At 38.0% G+C, this 21,684-nt stretch overlaps 1 protein-coding gene across 5 annotated transcripts in view; it reads left to right on the plus strand.

Moving 5' to 3' along the window:
- Nucleotides 1–21,684, plus strand: part of LOC129006234 (outer dynein arm-docking complex subunit 2-like) — a 173,622-nt gene that overhangs the window by 8,068 nt on the left and 143,870 nt on the right. For all 5 annotated transcript variants that reach the window (XM_054435723.1, XM_063669698.1, XM_054435720.2 and 2 more), the window contains exons 2-3: nt 5,114–5,374; nt 21,446–21,656. In XM_054435723.1, coding sequence (XP_054291698.1) covers nt 5,365–5,374; nt 21,446–21,656 — 221 coding nt within the window. In that variant the 5' untranslated portion in view covers nt 5,114–5,364. The remainder of the gene's footprint in view (nt 1–5,113; nt 5,375–21,445; nt 21,657–21,684) is intronic.

Genomic DNA, 21,684 nt, shown 5'->3' on the forward strand with positions numbered 1-21,684 from the left:
AACTGTAACACTCACCACCAGCGTCTGCGGCTTCATTCTTCAAGTCAGTGAGGCCAAGAACCCACCAATTCTGGACACATCCGACCCTCCAAAAAACTGAAAACAAAGGACAAATATCTAGATCTCATATTCCTACATGTTTGCAGGAAGGTTCTGATTTGAGCTGTATCCGTATAATGACAAGTGATATCCTGAAGACATTCCGCATTTGCCTCTTTGGCATCTAGGAAAGAATCCAGTTTCAATTCCGAAACATCCCATCATTCTAAATGCTCTGGCACTGGCCCCTAAGCACCGTGTCCCTCCACCCCAAGATGGTGCATTCTTCCCCACCCACCCCTGCCTCAATATTCCTACTCCCTTGTCCCTCACTGGTTTTCCAGCTGGGACTCTTGCTGGTAGGGTGTCTAGAGGTGGGGTCAAAACCATCTTAATGGACAAAGGTAAAAGCCATTTAAAAAAAGAGATGGGGGACATGTTTTCATTTCACTCCGATCCTCTGCCCTATTGAAGAGCGCTTTCTGCTTTCTGGGTGAGTATCAGAGTATTCTACCATATTCGTTTTTTGGAGAGAAACATGTTAGCCTCAAATATTCTAGGAGAGGCCCTATGCTATTTGGGGGTACTCAGTGAAGATTTCAGGTACATACAACGCACGTGTCTGGAAGCCTGTAGAGAAATGTAAAAAGGGTTTCTAAGGAATATTTTCTCTTTCCTTTCTGCTCAAAATTAAGTTTCTGCTGACTTGCCCCCGACCCCAAAACTGCTCACGACCTTCCTGAAGGTCAACCTTTCCCACCACGTGGAGTGAGTTGGGATGCATACTGGGGAGTTGTATAAGCGTGTTTGAGAAAGGGAAATGCGGAGTTGAGTAAAAGTGTTTCCCGGGAGGGGCCGAGTGGAAAGCAGCAGGTGGCCGGCGCTGGTGGAACCCAGCGCGGGCGCAGAGCGTCTCTGGCGTGTGCTTTCGGTGCAGCGAGTCCGCGGGAATCTTGGATGCGCGGAGGTCCCCGGACAGCGGTGACGGACGGGGCTGCGATCGTGGCCGGTGAGACTGGGAGCGGAGGGCTGGGGCGGCGCCCGGGGGAGGGCACAAACCCGGGAGGCCTCAGCGGACGGCACAGCCTTATGCGGCCCTGGGCCCCCGAGGTTGAGTGGCGTCCTAGCAACAGGCGGGCGCCGACTGCGGCGGGGCAGGGCGCTGCAGGTGAGTTCGGCCGCGGGTCCCCAGGCCCACCCCATGGGGGCTCTGCAGCCGACTGTGTAGATCGGGAAGCCGGGGCCGCTCTCTTGCCCCGCCGCTGCTGCTCTCGCCTGCTCCCCTTTCCCTCCCGGGGGCCGAGACCCGCCCTCTCCCCTTTTCTCTTCCAGCCGCATCTCGCTCCTTCCGCCCCGCGAGACCCTGCCTCGGCCCTCGGTTGGGGACCATCTGCTCCTCGGTCCCTGCGCCCCTCTCTGCACTACCCTGACCCCATCACCTCCCGGATCGGTTCTCCATTTCTCCCGCTGTTTCCCTGCCTCCCCTTCCCCGAGCACGTCTTTCTCCTTCGCCCTTGCAGCTCTGCCTCCCGCTCCCAGCGTGGTCTTCGCCGTCCCTTCCCACCTCGTCCCCTTACCGAATCCATCCCTGGAAACTTAGGGTCTCAGCTCTGACGCCCCCTTCTTGTAACGAGTCTGGTGGGGGCCGTCATCCCACACTAGGCTTAGCTTTGATTTTACTTAGGGCCCTGTTCATGCGAGTTCTAAAAGTTCGATTTTCTGTAGGTCTTACTGAGTAATTTCTGCATTCTCAGAAAGCCGTGTATGCGTGGACTCCCGGTGGATGTTACCAACCACGTTCATAGATCTCAGAGCTGATGGCTGCCTTTCCATAGCCCCCTAAAGAATTCGGTTGTGCTTCTGCAGAAGTGTTAACGACGTGATTCCCGAATGGGTTTCATTTCACTAATGATGCTGGAAGCTTGAAATTGACCATTAAAAAGAAAAACAATCTATGGTATCTATTGGATAGAGAGAAAAATGAGTGTTAACAGATTCCCAGTTTATGTAAACACGTAATCAAAGCTTTTTCCTTTTTAATCTTTAAACTTATTTTCTTTACTTCAAAGGTATGTGCTATTTACATGGATTCATTTTAACTATGATTCTTAAGCCAAAAGAGCTAATGGATTGGCAATGGGTAGGAACTGGGGAGCAACTGCTTTTGATTTTAAAATCTTAGTTTTGAGTTATACCGACCATTTTGGAACACCATTTATTTATTTTCTAATAACATTGAACTTGCCTTCTGGATTGTCATAGGCCACCCTGAGGTGTTTTTTTTTGTTTTTTTTTTTTTTTGAGATGGAGTCTCATTCTGTCGCCCAGGCTGGAGTGCAGTGGCGCGATCTCAGCTCACTGCAACCTCCACCTCCCTGGGTTCAAGTGATTCTCCTGCTTCAGCCTCCTCAGTAGCTGGGATTACAGGCGCGCCCCACCAAGCCGGCTAATTTTTGTATTTTTAGTAGGGACGGGGTTTCACCATGTTGGTCAGGCTGGTCTTGAACTCCTGACCTCGTGATCCGCCCACCTTGGCCTCCCAAAGTGCTGGGATTACAGGCGTGAGCCACCGCGCCCGGCCTCACCCTGAAGTTTTCTTAAGCTGACCAACCTTCTTGAATAAAACTGTGCATTGCTACGGCTCACTGGACTTGGAAATACAATTTGAATAGATTCAAATGCTACATTTCTGTCGAAATTTATCTTGACGGAAATAAGAACGATTTTGCATTTCTTAGTTCTGTGCTAGGTCCTTCAAGAAGTTACTATATGGTATGTTGACTACCATAGCATTACATAATCTATTTAATTTCACATTTTTTTCTTTAAAAATGTGCGAGAAGCAATCTTTATAAGATTACGGAAACAAATGTTATGCTTAAGATTAAAGACGAGCTGTTCACCTGTCTTTCTGTATAAGATAAAGCTGTTTGCACTTATTTTACACTTATTTGCGCTTATTTTATGCAACATTGGGAAATGCAAGAGTCTCACACATACACATCAGAACATGTTTATGTGTTTAAATCTAAAGCATTTCTCATCGGTTAGCAATAGAAACAAAATGCTGGAATACTAAAACAAACGCCCAGAACAAATTCGTGCACTAACTTCTACGCTTTATTTCATGAACACTTTGGTATATATGTCTGGATCAGTTGTTCTTGACCGTATCTGATCCAGTACTTGGTTTTTATAACAAAATTTTGTAATGCTGCTTTACGATCCTGAAATCAAGATCATAGATTATAATCGTACATATTTAATAAAGTTTTAAATATCAATAGCGTGCTAACTATAAAGAAAATAATTAATATCGGCATGTAAATGCTTGAGTTACCACTACGCTAGAGTATCTAAGGAAGTAGTCAGATGTCCAGCCTTACACAGAATTACTGTAAACACAGCAGCCCCAAATGCAGACTGGTAACAGACGTGCCATTGCAACTTAAATTTCTCAAATAACCTTGCTATCAATGATGTCTTGGTAAAATTCCATGTAAAACAAAGTATGTACAACCTTCCTTTCATTTATGATAGCTACAATTCTGGGAAATTCAGGGTATAATAAAACTGTGACAAAATACTTTGCGATTTTTGCAAAGTGTAGAAAAATTCTAGGCTCAGGTAGTGCTTATCTGAAGCTTTTCACTTACCAGATGCCTGGAGGTTACAGCAGAATTCTTCCTTCTGAGGTACTGTCCCGCACAGAAGGATATTTTATATCCTTGGTCCTCATCACTAAAGGCTGATAATGCCCCGTTTCCTATCATGTTGGTAACTAGACATCTCTATAATATTTCTATACTCTTTATCAGCAGAAAGTACTGCCCTGTTGTGATCCAATGATCTCCTGTGATTGAATTTAATAGATAGTTCTAAGATTTAATACAGTGCAGAATGTAAAATCTCCAAGTCTAATCTTTGTACTTTGAGCCTTTGTAAAAATATAATGATGGGAAAAAACCTAATTTTATTCTATTTTTAATTGTATAACCATTCTTCTAATATTATGGAAGAAATATTTTATCAATAAGTGTTATTACAAATGAGAAAAGAAACAAGTATAGCTTATCTGCAAAAAAAGCCTTAAATGTTCATTATAAATTAAAGTCAGAACTTGCTTTCTAACTTGGCTCTTATTTAATGTTACAGATACTGTTATTTTTGAAAAGATCTTTTACAGACTAATTTCTATTTAGCTAATGTGAAGTTTGTTTCCCTTGAATTTGTTTTAAATTTTACTGCTAGACTCTTCCGGTAACAAATTTAGATAAAAAGACAGAAAGCCTCTCACTTATTCCTACATCTCTCACATTAACTCTTAAGAAGGTTGCAAATTACAGTAAAATGTCATTCTGGGCAGGACATATGGGCAGAGAATATAGTATTTGGATTGTCCAGATAGTCTGGTAATAGGATCAATGTTTCCTACATCAATTTTCAGAAAAAAATTATATTTCACAATACTGTTCTTATTCTATTTCTTTTCTTTCTTTTTCTTTTTCTTTTTTTTTTTTTAAACTCAGAAGGCACTTGGGGAAGCCAGAGCTATCAGAATCATGTTCTTCAGTCATCATTGTGATGATGCAGATATTGTCACTATAAGAAAGTCAGGATAACAATATTCAGTTTAATAGTATAATTCTAAACAATGTGAGTCCTGGCTCAAAGGAGCGTTTGTCCCTGAAACTGCTGGCTCCCAACAGAACTGTGAACAAAAGCCCTTAATGCCAACCTCTTCCACTTCTTTTTTTCCACTTTTGGAGTTTTCTGTTTGGGTTTTATGCCTATCTGTTTGAATCCTCTCTCTTAGGCCCCAGGGAAATTAGAAAGAAGTTATTAATTTCAGAGCAGACAAATACCAGAAAGTTCTTAAATACTAGTCAGTTTTATCTAGTGCTAGTTTACTACTTCATTGAACTGAAGAGCAATTAGATAATTTTAAAAAAATCTTCCAAGATTAATAAGCAGAATGTGGGATGGGGAGTACTAGTTTAAAGTCTTGAAAATGAAAAATGTTCCAAGGAAAAGGTGGATGCTATTGTCTCTTTCTCTTTCTACTCTGATGTAGTGCGTGTGCTAAGCTCAGGTCTGAGCACTGGTGGATCCCATGGGTGTGGCTCTGATGAAATTGACGCAGTGGACGGCTGCCGGACATGGAACTGGAATCCTCGAAATCACCCCTCTAAATGAAGTGATATTGAAAGAAATTATTGTTTGTGGAGAATTTTATCTATAAACATCCCCAGGAGGCAAAATTTGTTTTTGCGGAACCAATTGAGTGGAACACAAGTTTGGCGCCCTCAGCATTTGAATCAGGTTATGTTGTCAGGTAAGCCAGTTACTTGCTTCTAGGATTTGATATCTTCGTTGTACATATTTTTATTGATTGGCTCTAGGTTTGGGGGCAAGTCACCTAACCTCTCTGAATCTCAGAAATCCTCTAAACCAGGGATTGCGAACCAGAAACACACAGGTGAAGTCTGAGGATATTTGGCTTGGCCAACACGGTATGTTTCTAAATTTTAAATTTAAAGTTTTTAAACACAATTTTAATTTTTAATTTTTGTGGGTAAATTTGTTTTGACAGGGTATACATTATCTAGGTCACTGCACTGCCAACATCCATTGCTGCCTTATGCCTAGTCTTTCCACCCATATGTGTATATATATGTGTGTGTGTGTATATGTATATATATATATATATATATATGTATTTTTTAGAGATGGGGTCTCGCTATGTCTCAAATTCCTGGCCTCAAGTGATCATCTGCCTCAGCCTTCTAAAATGCTAGGATTACAGGCATGAGCCACCACACCGGGTCATCCATATTCTTCTGAATTTTATTTCTATAAATGTGTGGGGTACTTCCGTATTACCTGCCAGATGCCAGGAGCCATTGGTTTCGTGACCTCTGATGTAGACGAAATCTCTTCTGGTATTTAAATTGATGAATTTCTGGGATAGCAGCAGGAGGTGTTGGGGGGTGATGAATGATGAATTTTGATTTTGCTTAATATAAGGGAGACACTTCTTAATAATTAGTGCTATCCTCAGATTAGCCTTTCAAATCTGAGATGAAAAAAAATTACTCCGTCTCAAACAGTGAACTATCAATCTATCTCATTCAAATATGGCTAAAATATATATACCACACACAAGCATAAATTATATGAACATAATTATGGTCATATAAGAGTATTATTTCATTACACATAATTATACAATAAATAAGCTAACATTATGTGTGTGTGTGTGTGTGTGTGTGTGTGTATATATTATTATTATTTTTCTTTTTGCCAGCCTCAGTTTATTTTGCACCTTAGGCATTCTATTTTCTACCACCTTGTTCTTCTTTGGTTTGGATATGAACTTTTAAAGTCCGATCATATCAAAAACAGTTCCCTAGCTAGCCAAAGCTTCCTGTAGATGCCTTTTCCCTTTTTTCCCTTTGGGATTATTTGTGAGAATAAAGTCGGAATTTCATTTTTAGAACTGCAGCAAAACCATTCTTAAACTGCATTTCAAGAGCTCTTTAATTTTTATATTGGTCGGCCTTCTCTCTGAGTTGTTTGAAATCTTTATTATTATTATTATTATTTTTTTTTTTCTGGAGACGGAATCTTGATCTTTTGCCCTGGCTGGAATGCGGTAACGCTATCTCGGCTCACTGCAACTTCCGCCTCCCGGGTTTAAGCGATTCTCCTGCCTCAGCCTCCCGAGCAGCTGAGGCTACAGGTGCCCGCCACCACGCCTGGCTAATTTTTCGTATTTTAGTAGAGACGGGGTTTCCCCATGTTGCCAAGGCTGTTCTCAAACTCCGGGGCTCAGGCAGTCCACCCGCCTCAGCCTCCCAAAGTGCTAGGATTACAAGCGTGAGCCACCGAGCCCGGCCTGAGATCTTATTTTTTTTAATGGTGCATTTTATTTCTAACTATGCAAGTGGTAACTTTCGCCGGAAGTGCTTGTCATTTCTGTATTGTTCAGCTTTTTTTCCTAACCTTTGAAATATGATCTCCGACGTAAAACCAATTAAAAATATAATAACTATTCGGCTGATCGCAGTGGCTCATGCCTGTAATTCCAGCACTTTTGAGAGGCCGAGGTGGGCAGATCACTAGAGATCAGGAGTTCAAGACCAGCCTGGCAAACATGGTGAAACCCCATCACTACTGAACATACAAAAATTAGCAGGGCATGGTGGCGGGCACCTGTAATCCCAGCTATTTGGGAGGCTGAGGCAAGAGAATCACTTGAACCTGGGAGGCGGAGGTTGCAGTGAGCCGAGATTTCACCACTGCACTCCAGCCTGGGTGACAGAGCGAAACTCCATCTCTCTCTCTCTCTATGTATATATATATAAAAAACTAAACGATGGACCTTTCTCATGTTGAAGCCAATTGTTTTCCAAATAATATTGAATACAACTTTCAAATTCCTTTGGGTTATAGTTGGAAACCAGGATGGGAATAAAGGGATCCAGGGCATCAAATCCTTCCTGGGGAAGAAAAAGGATCAGGAAACATATTAGTTAAGGGACAAAGCACCAGACAGACAAACTCTACTTAATAGAGAGAGAGATAGATAGATAGATAGATAGATACATATATAAATATATAAATTACTGTTTTTACAAAAATGCATGTAAAGCAGATGACAGAAAAGGATATCATGATTGTAATTGTTTTGCCTCTGTATGAATTTTGTGCTCCAAGCACAAAAATGACCACATCTGACCCCTAGTTAGGTGGTCTGTGACACACACCACTCAAATCTATCACTGTTTCTTTTCTATTCTTGTCCAGATTCTTTTTGCTTTATTTCCATTCTTGGATCTCAGCACTTATTTATTTGTTTGTTTATTTATTTATTTATATGAGACAGGGTCTGGCTCTGTTGCCCAGGCTGGAGTGCAGTGGCATGATCATAGCTCACTGCAGCCTCAAACTCATGGGCTCAATGGATCCTCCCACCTCAGCCCCCCCAAGTAGCCAGGACTATATAAACGTACTACCATGCCCCATCAATTTTTCCATTTTTTTTGTAGAGACAGGATCTCACTATGTTGCTCTGACTGGTCTTGTACTCTTGGCCTCAAGAGATCCTTCCACCTTGGCCCCCTGAATTGCTGGTATTTCAGACCTGAGCTGCTGTGCCCAGCTCTGCATGCAGTCTTTATGCAGTGTTCTCTCCTGAGAAGGACATTTTGAAACAATTACCCTTGATTTTTATACTTCTGTCACGTTTACTATGCAGCTTTTCCTTGGTCTAATTTCTCAATCCATTCTTTTTGTGTCTGCCATTATTGATGATATCTTTGATGTTGGAAGGGTAGAGAGAGGTATTGCTGTTGTATTTGAAGGAAACTGCTTGCCTGGCTCTGATTGAAGAAGGCAAAGGGTACAGCTGAGATTTTGGTCATAATGGAAAATACTAGATGCTTTAACATCCAGGTCTTGACTGTGCCCCTTGGTCTACTCCCCAAACCAAAGAAAGTTCAGTAACCTGTAGCCACTCAGTGTTTGCTACAACAACAAGTGATGTCAACCACAGATATTCTCAATTGTCCAAAAAATTTATTATCAGAACAGTCCCCATGACCTCATTCATTGCCCTTTGGACCAAGCACACTCTTTTGGCTTCTCTGCTGTTAGTACACTATTAATACATTTATTGAAAGTGGGGAAGCTACTTTCCTTCCAGACAGGACTCAGGTCTGGGCATCTATGTGTAAGGCCAAGATTATCCTGAAGGATTTGAACTTGGAGTCTCCGGATGTGTTTCTACCAAATAAGAATGTCCTTGGATACTTTAAAGTAAAGGCGGATGCCTCTCCTTGTGGGTAGATCTCTCAGGCCTCTTTTTCCAAAACAAGTTAAGTTTTATATACGCTGGAATTCTGCTGAAGTAGATAAACTACCCCTTTTTTGTTGGCCTCTGTGGACATTGATCACAATATATTTATATTTGTGGCTGTTAGTTCTCATTTGATGTTGCACATTCCAAATGCACTGTGGGCAACAGTCAATAAAAGTTTGATCATCCTTTTTCTGATTGGGCTAATGAGCATCTGATACTGAAACTGATATTTTAGTCACACACTGGAAAGGTTTTATGTTTCATCAACCGCCTTCTGTCCTTTTGTTCAGATTGTTATTAATTGAATAGATGGGCATAGCCCTGTTCATGTTACATGATTTGTCTTTTTCTTAGAATGATTCCCAGTGTTTTCATCATGTTATAACATTTGTCATCATCTTTCCACGTTTAATTTTGGGGTGGGGGCTGGGGGTCAAATAGCTCTACTTTCATTTCATGGAAATCATAGGTCTCTTTGTATTATCATTTGCAATTGCTTTTGTTCTTATCAGCCTGGATGAAATTAATAGTCTTCCTAAAACACCTCAGAATGAAGCTTAAATTTGCTGTAAACTAAGAACAAATGACACCACTCAATGGCAATACCATCTGTGGTACATAGAACCCAGGCACTTTGATTCTTTCTAATGTAGCTTGGGAAATTTATACATTGGATAAGCATTCAGCATCATGTTGTGAAAATGTTATTACCTGATTTTTTTTCCTTCTCTGGTAGAACTACAGTATGTTTTTTGAATCAAATGTGCTATAATATTGCCATATTTTAGTTTTAAATCTCACTCCACTGAATCTTAGTGATATATATGTGTTGAGATAAAAATATATTCTGGTAGGAGTTGGGACAGGAAATCAGGTCGCCTGAGCGATGGCTCTCTTCCCTGCAAGAATGCGCAATTCACACACAATTCGTACCTCTCTGGACCTTAGTTCTGTGATCAATATCATGAAAGGCTGAATTTACATGATCTCTAAGGTTACACTCAAACTGTAAAATAATATTGTTTTATAAGACAATAATTATTGCATTTTGGTAAAATTTCTAAGTCACAGTAGTAGGGTCAGTGGCCATAGGTTTTGTTACTGAGCTGTTTATTTTTTGTCCCTGAAAACTGCTAAATAGTTTCTTAGCTATAGCCTTATTTTCTATATTACTATTTAGACATGCATTTATTAAGTAATAAGACACTAAATGAGGCCAGGTACAGTGGCCCACGCCAGTAATCTCAGCACTTTGGGAGGTGGACATGAGAGGATCACTCGAACCCAGGAGTTCAAGGCTAGCCTGGGCAACATAGCAAGACCCTGCCTCTAAAAAATGAAAAATAAATAATAAATAAACAGACCAATAAATAAGCAGCCAGGTGTGGTGGCGTGGGGCTGTAGTCCCATCTGCTTGGGAGGCTGAGAGAGAAGAATCCCTTGAGCCCAGGAGTTTGAGGCTGCAGAGAGCTATGATTGTGCCACTGCACTCCAGCCTGGGTGACAGAGCAAGATCCTGTCTCTTAAAAAAAGACAGTAAACTTGATACTGGGGATTAGAGAAAAAAGACATTTTTCTGCTTTTTTTTTTTAGAGTAAAAGCAGAATTTTTAGCTCCCTTCCACAATTCTGGTTTAAAAGTGTCTCCATCAGGTCATTGGAGTTTTTGATAGCTCATTCTTCCTGACCTTCACAAAGTGAGTGCAGCATTTTTCTTTCCAAGAGCTCATTCTTCAGGTGTTAGAAACCGTGAGCCTGAAAACTGAAACTTCCTCTTCAAAATCTTGTCCATAGCTGGCGTTTTTTATTTTTTAAATCTATTTTTATTTTTTGAGATGGGGTCTCACTCTGTCACTCAGGTTGGAGTGCAGTGGTGTGATGTTGGCTCACTGCATCCTCCGCCTCCTGGGCTCAAGTGATCCTCCCACCTCAGCTTCCCAAGTAGCTGGGACCACAAGCAGGTGCCACCATGCCTGGTTAATGTAGCTGGCATTTTATTTCTGACTTGTCTGTTAAGTTACAGGCTTCATCTGGTGGGAGCAATGAAAAATGTCACCTGTGCCCTTTGGTTTCTCACCAGGAGTTTCACTCTCTCTAGTTAAGTAGCTTGGTATCTTTGGCATTCGGTCAGCCTGTTACTTAGTCCTCTCACCATCCACTTGGTGTGATGGCCAGCCCTTGATGTGAGTAACCTTTAGGTAACAGGCCTTTAAGAAATCTCTTCAGTTCTAAGGACATTATTCCAGAAGCTTAATTTTAGAGAAAATATACATTTTGTACACAATGCATGTCACTGGCAAGTCTAGAAATATTTTATTCATTCATTTATTCCACAGATATTTACTAAATGTCTTCTATGTGCAGTTCCTATCTGAAGTGCTGGAGATAGGGCAGTCCCTATCTGCACCCAGCAGAATCGGACTCATAAAGTCCCTCTGTGAGCCTTCTTTTGCTGCTGTAACACATTGCCACAAACCTAATGGCTTAACACACACAAATGTATTATCTTACAGTTCTAGAGGTCAGAAGTCTAAAATGAATCTGCAGGGCTAAAATCAAGGCATCGGCAGGGTTGCATTCCTTCTGGAGGATCAAGGAGAATTTATTCTTTGTGTTTCCAGCTTCTAGAGGCCCTTATGTTCCTTGGCTCATGACTCATGGCTCATGGCTCCTTGGCTCATGGCCCCACATCACTCTGACTGCTGCTTCCATCAGCATATCCCCGTCGCTGCCTCTGTCCCTCCTGTCTTCCTTTTATAAGAACCCTGGTGATTATGTTTGGCTTCCTCCAAATACCCAGAATAGTCTCCCCATCTCAGGATCCTTGACTTAATTTCTATGCAAAGTCCCTTTTGCATGGAACATACAACATTCACAATGTTGTACAAATATCACTATTGTCTATCTCCAAGTCTTTTTCATCTCCCCAACTTAAATTCTACACCCATTAAGCAATAATTCCCCATTCCTTCTCCCCCGACTTCCTGGTTAACTCTGATCTGCCATTTCTATCAGTTTGCTTATTTTAGATATTTCATATCACTGGAATGATATAATATTTGTCCTTTTGTGTCTGGCTTCTTTCACTTAGCATAGTGTTTTCAAGGCTCATCCATGCTCTAGCATGTATCATAATTTCATTCTTTTATGGTAGAATAATATTTTGTTTATGTATAGACCACATTTGGTTTATGCATTCATCCCTTGATGGACACTGGGTTGTTGCCACCTTTTGGGTATTGTGAATAACGCTGCTATGAATATTGGTGTACAGGTATCTGTTGAGTTCCTATTTTCAATTCTTTTGGGTCTATTCCTAAAAGTGAAATTTCTGGGTCATATGGTAATTCTGTATTTAACTTTTGGAGGAACTGCCAACCTGTTTTCCACGGGGCCACACCATTTTCATTCTCATCAGCATTATCCAAAGATTCCACTTTCTTCACATCCTTGTTAACACTTCTTATTTTCTAGGTTGTTGTTTAATTACAAACATCTTGGTCAGTATGAAGTGGTATCCCATTGCGGCTTTGATTTGCATTTCCATAATGATTAGTGATGTAGACCGTATTTTTATGTATTTGTTGGTTATTTGTATATCTTCTTTGAAGAAATGTCTGCTTGAGTCCTTAGCCTGTATTTTAAATTGATTCTTTTTGTTGTTGAGTTGTAGTTTTTGTATATACTCAATATTAACCCCTTATCAGATAGAAGGTTTGCAAATTTTTTCTCTTATTCTGTGGGTTGCCTTTTAACTTTTTTGATAGTGTCCTTTGATGCACAAACATTTTTAATTTTGACGAAGTCTAATTTACCTAGTTTTTCTAATGTTGCCTGTGCTTTTGATATCATATCATTGTCAAATCCAAGGTCATGAAAATTTGCCCCTATGTTTTTTCTCTAAGGATTGTGTAGTTTTAGCTCTTAAATTTAGGCCCTTTATCTCTTTTGAGTTGATTTTTGTCCATTTGGAGCCTAATGAAATTTAGGCTCCAATTTCATTCTTTTGCATGTGGATTTTCAGTTTTCCCAGCACCGTTTGTTGAAGAGATTGTTCTTTCTCCTTTGGACGGTCTCAGCATTCTTGTTGAAAATCAACTGATAATAGATGGGAGAGTTTACTTGGGGACTTTTAATTCTCTTCCATTGGTCTATATGTCTTTCTTTACATCAGTATCACACTGTTTTGATTACTGTAGTTATAATAGTTTTGACATCAGGAAGTGTGAGTCCTCCAACTTTGTTCTTGTTTTTTAATACTGTTTTGGCTGTTTGGTATTCCTTGACACTCTATATGAATTTTAGGGTTGGTTTTACATTTCTGCAAAAAATGCCATTACGATTTTGATAGAAATTTCATTGAATTTATGAATTGCTTTACATAGTATTGCCATCTTAACCATATTAAGTTCTCCAGTTTATGAACAGGAGATAGCTTTCCATTTATTTGTATATTTAATGGCTTTCAGCAATGCTTAGTGTTTTCAGTGTACAAGTTTTTCTCCTTCCTTACGTTTACTTGTTAATGTTTTATTATTTTTGATGCTACTGTAAATGAAATTGTTTTCTAAATTTTATTTTTGATTATTCACTGCTAGTGTATAGAAATACAACTTTTGAGTATTCAAATCAGGTCTAATTTTTGAGTGTTAAAGTCAAGATTGAATTTCACAACTTCATTGACTTCATTTAACTCTGTGTGTGTGTGTGTGTGTGTGTGTGTGTGTGTATTCTTAGGTTTTTCTGCATATGAGATAATGCCATCTGTATACAGAGATAGTTTTACTTCTTCCTTTCCCATTTAGATGCTTTTACAATTTCTTTTTCTTGACTAGTTACTGTGGCTAGGACTTCCTAGACTATGTTGAATAAGAGTGTCGAAAGCAGGCATCCTTGTCTGATTCCTGATCTTTTTTTTTTTTTGAGATGGAGTCTCACTCTGTCACCCAGGCTGGCTGGAGTCAGTGATGTGATCTTGGCTCACTGCAACCTTCACCTCCCCTCCCAGGTTCAAGTGATTCTCGTGCCTCAGGCTCTCGAGTAGCTGGGATCACAGGCACCTGCTACCATGCTCTGCGAATTTTTAGATTTTTAATAGAGATGGGGTTTCACCATGTTGGCCAGGCTGGTCTTGAACTCCTGGCCTCAAGTAATCTGCCTGCCTTGGCCTCCCAAAGTGCTGGGATTACAGTTGTGAGCCACCATGCCTAGCCTGACTCCTGATCTTAATTGAAAAGCTTTTAGTCTTTCACCATTGAGCCCAAAGTTAGCTGTGGGATTTTCCTATATGGCCTTTAGCATGTTGAGGAAGTTGCCTTCTATTCAGTTTTCCTTTTCTTTTCTTTTTTTGAGATAGAGTCTTGCTCTGTCACCCAGGCTGGAGTGCAGTGGTGTGATCTTGGCTCACTGCAACCTCTGCCTCCCGAGTTCATGCGATTCTTCTGCCTCAGCCTCCCTAGTAGCTGGGATTCCAGGTGCACACCACCACACCAGGCTAATTTTTGTATTTTTAGTAGAGACGGGGTTTTGCCATGTTGGCCAAGCTGGTCTGGAACTCCTGACCTCAGGTGATCCACCTGTCTTGGCCTCCCAAAGTGCTGAGGTTACATGTGTGAGCCACCATGCCCAGCCCCAGTTTTCCTTTTCTCGGTGCACCCATCATTTGGTAGACCCTCCTGAGTAAAAGATGCACATGGGAGGGAAAAAATTGAGGATTCTCATGTTAGAGAATACCTTTATTATTTTCTCTCAGTTGTTTCTAGAGTAATGGTTTGAAATTAATTTTTAGTTAGCATTTCAAAGGCTTATGTTTCCATGTGAACTGTTTGTTTTAGCTTTTTCCTCTCTTTGGAAGCCTTTAGGATCTTCCTTGGTGTTCTGTAATTTTTGTGGTATGGTTTATGTAGATTTTTGTTTTTGAGATTCATCTATGCTTTTGCATCTATCATTAATTTATTGCTCTTATGGATGTGTATTATTCCATTGTATGGATATGCCACAATTTGTTTATCCACTCTCCTGTTAATGGGTGTGTGGTTATTTCAGGTTTTGGGCGATTACAAATAAAACTACCAAGAACATTTTTGTACAAGGATTTGTATGATCATATGGTTTCATTATGCCTAGATAAAAACCTAAGAGTGAAATGGTAAGGTCATATGGTAGTTGTATGTTTAACTTTTTAAGCAACTGGTAAACTGCTCTCCATAGTGGTTGCAATATTTTACATTGATGTTGGCAATGTATGAGAGTCCCAGTTCTTCCACATACTCATCATTAACTGATATGGTCAGTCCTTTAACTACAGACATTCTAATAGGTGTGTACTGGTATCTCATTTGGTTTTAATTTGCAGTTGTTGAATGCATCTTTTCATGTGTTTATTGTCCATTCACATATCTTATGTGGTAAAGTGTCTATTCAGACTCTTTATCCATTTTTTTATTGGGCTATTCAGTTTTTTATTGAGTTGCGACAGATCTTTATATATGTTCTTGGCTTATATGTGTTCTTGGCTTATATATTCTGTCAGATATATGATTTATAAATACTTTGTCCCAATCTGGGTCTCATATTTTTATTCTCCAGTGTCTTTCAAAAAACATGTGTCTTCAATTTTGATAAAGTCCAACTTATTTTTTCCTTACAGTGTTTTATCTTATAATGCTTTTCCAAACCCAGTATAATGAAGAATTTCTCCAATGTTTTCTTCTAGAGGTTTTTCAATTTTACCTTTCCAGTCTATGTCTATGATCCACTTTAATTTGGTTTGTGTATATGAGGTATGGATCAAAGTTCATTTTTTTCTTTTGTTTACCTAGTTGTTCCAGCATCATTTGTCAAAAATAAACCTATTGTTTCTCCACTGAATTACCTTTATAACTTTGTCAAAAATTAGTTGTCTATTTGTCTGTGAATGTATTTCTGAACACTTCCTACTGTAACTTTGATTTCTCTATTTTTACACCAATACCACACTGTTTTGATTACTCTAGCTTTATGATAAGTCTTGAAGTTGGGTAGTTTAAATCCTCCAATGATGTTCTTTTTAAAAAGTTTTTTGGCTATTCTAGGTCTTTTGCAAGTCCATAAGAATGTTAGAGCCAGTATGTCAATTTCTTAAAAAAATGCCTGGTGGAATTATGATTGATATTGCCTTGAATTTATAGACGAATTTAGGAAAAATGGACATCGTAACAATATTGAGTTTTCTAATCCATGAACATAGTATGTCTCTCAATTTATTTAGGTCTTATTTAATTTCTCTCACTAATGTTTTGTAGTTTTCAATGTACAGGTCTTATACATCTCTTTTGAAACTTATCTGTATTTCATATTTTGGGGCTATTGTTAATGAGTTTTAAATTTTCCATTTCTAATCATTTGTTGCTATTGTATAAAAATACACTTGATTTTTGCATACTGATTTTATATCCTGAAATTTTGCTAAGCTCACTTATTAGTTCTGGTATCTTGTTTGTACATTCTAGAGGGTTGTCTATGTAGATGATCTTATTGTCAGTGAATAAAGATCATTTTATTACTTCTTCCTTTCTAATCTCAACTCTTCCTTCCCAATCTCAACTTATTTTTATTTCTTTTTTTTTCGTTAATGCACTAGCTGGAACCACCAGTAAAAAATTGAATAGAAATGGTCTCTTCTTCCTGATATTAAAGGGAAATCTTTCAGTTAAGTTTGATGCTAACCATTTATAAGGTTGAGGCTTCTATTCTGAGTCACTGAGAACTTTTATTAGGAATGAATGTTGGATTTTATCAAATGTTTCTTTGTGTACTATGGAGAGAATCTTCTGTTTTTTTCCTGTCTTTTAGTTTGTTAATGTGATTAATTACATTGATTAATTTTTCAAGTGACAAACCAACCTTACATTTCTGAGACAAACCCCACTTGTATCTTTTATATACATTATCAGATTTAATTTGCTAAGATTTTGTTAAGAAGTTTTGCACTTATATTCATAAGGTTATTAGTGTGTAGTTTTCTTTAGTATCTTTGTCTGGTTTTGGTACTGAGGTAATACTGACATTATAGAATGATTTGGAAAGTTTCATCTCCTCTTCAATTTTTTGGAAGAGTTTGTATAGAATTAATATTGTTTGTTTATTAAATGTTCGGTAGGTTTATTAAATGTTTGGTAGTAATGTTTGGTGAAAGTCATGTGGGACTGGAATATTCTTTATGGGAAAAATTTTAAGAACAAATTCAATTTCTTTGATAGTTATGGCACTATACAGGTTATGTATTTCTTCTTGAGGGAGCTTTGGTATATTAGATTGTCCTTAAAGGAATTTGTTCATTTTGTGTAAGTTATCAGATTTATTGGCATAAACTTGTTCATAGTATTCTCTCACTGACCTTTTAATATCTGTAGAATTTGTAGTCATTGTTACCTCTCTCATTCCTAATATTGGTCATTTGTGGTTTTTTTATTTTGATCCACCTATAGCTATAGGACTATAGATTTACTAAATTTTCTCAAGGAACTAACTTTAAGTTGAATTTTTATCTTTTCTACTTTACTTTGATATTTATGTATCTTAATTTAGGGTTTTATTGACTTATTTCTCTAGTTTTTTAAAAATGTCAGGATGCATTTAATTTAATGTAGTCATATTTGCATTTGAAGAAATTTTGATGAATTCAGTTGTGAATAATGTTTTACTTGGAGCATATAAAACTAAGGGGTCCTCAGCCCAAAAGCTCCTTTAGCTGATAAACAACTTCAGCAACGTTTCTGGATACAAAATCAATGTACAAAAATCACCAGAATTCCTGTACATCAACAACAGCCAAGCCAAGAGCCAAATCAGGAATGCAATCCCATTCACAATTATCACAAAAAGAATAAAATACCTAGGAATACAGCTAACCAGAAAGGTGAAAGATCTCTACAATAAGAATTATAAAACACTACAAAGAAATCAGAGATGACACAAACAAATGGAAAAACATCCTATGCTCATGGATTCAGAGAATAAATATCATTCAAATGGCCATACTGCCTGAAGCAATTTATAGATTCAATGCTATTCCTGTCAAATTACCAACAACATTCTCACAGAACTTGAAAAAACTATTTTAAAATTCACATGGAACCAGAAAAGAACCTGAATAGCCAAGGCAATCCTAAGCCAAAAAAAAAGAAAGAAACAAAACCAAAACAAAACAAAAGCCACAAAGCTGGAGGTATCACACTAACCAACTTCAAACCATACCACAGGGCTACAGTAACCAAAACAACACGGTACTGGCATAAAAAGCAGACACACAGACCAATGGAACAGAATACCCAGAAACAAAGTTACACACCTACAACCATCTGATCTACAACAAAGCTGACAAAAACAAACAATGGGGAAAGGACTCCCTGTTCAATAAATGGTGCTGGGATAACTGATGAGCCATATGCAGAAGATTGAAACTGGACCCTTCTTATACTATATACAAAAATCAACTCAAGAGGGATAAAAGGCTTAAATGTAAAACTAAAAACTATAAAAACCCTGGAAGATGACCTAGGCAATACCATTTGTGACATAGAAACTGGCAAAGATTTCATGACAAAGATGCCAAAAGCAATCACAACAAAAGCAAAAATTGACAAGTGGGATCTAATTAAACATAAGAGCTTCTGCACAGCAAACTATCAACAGAATAAGCAGACAAACCACAGAATGGGAGAAAATATTTGCAAACTATGCATCTGACAAAGGTTTAATATCCAGTATACATAAGGAATGGATTTACAAGAAAAAAACAACCCCATTAAAAAGTGGTCAAAGGACATGAACAGATATTTTTCAAAAGAAGACATACATGTGGCCAATAAACATGTGGGAAAAGCTCAATGTCACTGATTATTAGAGCAATGAAAATCAAAACCACAATGAAATATCATCTCACACCAGTCAGAATGGCTATTATGAAAATGTCAAAAAATAGCAAATGCTGGTGAACTTGCAGAAAAAAGAGAATGCTTATACACTGTTGTGGGAGTGTAAATCATTGTGGAAAGCAGTGTGGCAATTCCTCAAGGAGCTAAAAATAGAAAAACCATTTAACTCAGCAAATTCATTACTGGGCATATACCCAAAGAAATATAAATCATCATATAAAGACACATGCACACATAAGTTCATTGCAGCACTATTCACAGTAGCAAAGACATTAAATCAACCTAAATGCCCATCAATGGTAGACTGGATAAAGAAAATGTGGTACATATATGTCATGGAATACTATAAAGCCATAAAAAAAGAATGTGATCATGTCCTCTTTAGGAAGAAAACCAATTACCACATGTTCTCACTTAAAAATGGGAGCTAAATGATGAGAACACATGGACACAAAGGGGAACAATAGACCCTGGGGCCTCCTTAAGGGTGGAGGGTGGGAGAAGGGAGAAGATCAGAAAAAATAACTATTGAGTACTAGGCTTAGTACCTGAATGATGAAATCATCCGTACAACAAACCCCTGTGACATGAGTTTATCTGTGTAATAAACCTGCATATGTACCCCTGAACTCAAAATAAATTATTTTATTTTTGGTAGAGATGAGATTTCACTATGTTGGCCAGGCTGGTCTCGAACTCCTGGCTTCAAGTGATCTGCCTGTCTCAGCCTCTTTATTTAGTTATTTTGAACATAAGATTTCATGCTGCAAATTTCTTTATGAGCATTGCATAAACTGTTCCACAGATTTTGATATATGATGTTTTTATTCAATATATATGAGGAGTTTCTGTAGATCTTTCTTTTACTAATTCCTAGTTCAATTCCAATGTATGAAGATATTTTTTATGACTTTAGTTACTTTAAACTTATTAATGTTCATTTTATGGCCCAGAATATGGCCTATTTTGGTGATTTTTTCCTTGCACATTTGAAGAGAATGTGTATTCTGGTGTTACTGAGTTGTGTGTCTTTTAAATGTCAATTAAGTCAAGTTGTCTGATTGTGTTGCTCAGGTCTTCTATATCATTATTGATCTTTTGTCTGCTCATTTTATTACTGAGAGAGTTTTGAAGTCTACCAATTATGGATTTATCTACTTTTCCTTTTAGCTCTGTGTTTCGTTCGTGTGTTATGAAATTTTGTTGTTTGGTGAATATACATTTACAATTGTGTGCTAATTGATCCTTTATTAGTATGTGTGCTCCTCTTTGTCCCTGTTAATATTATTTGCTTTGGAGTCGATATTGTCTGATTTTAATATGGCCATTCCTGCTTTCTTTTGATTATTATTTGCATGAACTATTCTTCTCTGGCCGTTTACTTCTGATGTATTTGTATCTTTATATATAAAATAGTTTCTTTAGGCCACAAATAGGTCTCCTTTTTCATCCAATTTGATGATTTCTCATTTAATTGATGTGTGTAAACCATTTTCATTTGATGTAACTACTAATACAGTTAAATTTAAATTTACTATCTTGCTACTTGTTTTCTATTTGTTTCATCTGTTCTTTGTGGTTTTTTTCCTTTCTCTGCCCGTTTTGAATTGAGCTTTTTAAAATGATTCCATTTTATTTATGCTATTAATTTACTACTTATATTTCTTATTAAAAGTTTCTTAGCTGCCCTCTGGCTTATAATATATATCTCAAATGTATCATGTCTCCTTTAAGTAAAATTCTAAAATTCACAAATAGTTTAAGAAACTTACAACAATATTGCTTGAATATCCCTGCCTATACTTTGTGTTATTGTTTTCACACATTTTATTTCTACATGTCATAAACCCCTCAAAACGTTGTTACTATTTTTGCTTTAGACAGTCAATTATATTTTAGAATGATTAAAAAACTACATAAAGTCTTGTATATTTATTTTCACCATTTCTGCAGCTTTTAATTTTTTGAATAGATCCATGTTTCTGTCTGGCATGATATTACTCCTGACTAAATAATTTTATTTAACATTTCTAGCACAGGTCTTCTGGCAGTGAATTCTCTGTTTTTGTTCATCTGTGAAGGTTTTTATTTTGCTTTCATTTTTGAAAGATTTTTGTTTTACTCTTAGTATAGAATTTTGGGTTGACATGGTTTTGTTTTTTCATTTTTAGTGCTTTAAAGATGTTACTCTCTTTTCTTCTGGTTTGCAGTGTTTCTGATGAGAGGTCTCTTAAAATTCTTATGTTCATTCCTCTGTATTTAATATGTCATGCCTGTCTCCCTTCAAGATGTTCCCTTTATCTTTGGTTCAAGCCATTTAAATATGATGTGTTTTAGTCAATAGAGGGTTTTAGTTGAATTTTTTGGTGGTGGTGAGGAATGAGCAGGTCCAGCCCTGCTGTTGTATCTGTTGTGCTGCAGCAGAGGTGTGAGTTTAGGAACATCATGTTACTGTCCACCTAACTCCAACAGAAGCCTTAGTCTTGACATTGCCCTTATTTAGCTGTTACTAAGGACCACAAGTTAGGTGCATCTGAGACTTCCTTTCCTGAATTTACCACTGGCATTAATCTACAGAGAACACTAGATAATTCAGATATCATTTAAAATTATCCTCATTTTTTCAGTAAAGGGGATTAGCTTCAATGAAGACCAGCAAAAGGAAAAGGATCAGCTTGGCAAAGCCCCCAAGAAGGAAGAAGCAGCTGCCCTCCGCAAAGACATTTCTGGTTCAGACAAGAGGTCACTGGAGAAGAACCAAATTAATTTCTGGAGGAATCAAATGACCAAGAGATGGGAACCAAGCTTAAACTGGAAGACCACTGTTAATTACAAAGAGTATGTAGACATTTACATTTGTTTTCAG

This window comes from Pongo pygmaeus, chromosome 8, assembly GCF_028885625.2.
Source record: "Pongo pygmaeus isolate AG05252 chromosome 8, NHGRI_mPonPyg2-v2.0_pri, whole genome shotgun sequence".
Taxonomy (NCBI): Eukaryota; Metazoa; Chordata; class Mammalia; order Primates; family Hominidae; genus Pongo; species Pongo pygmaeus.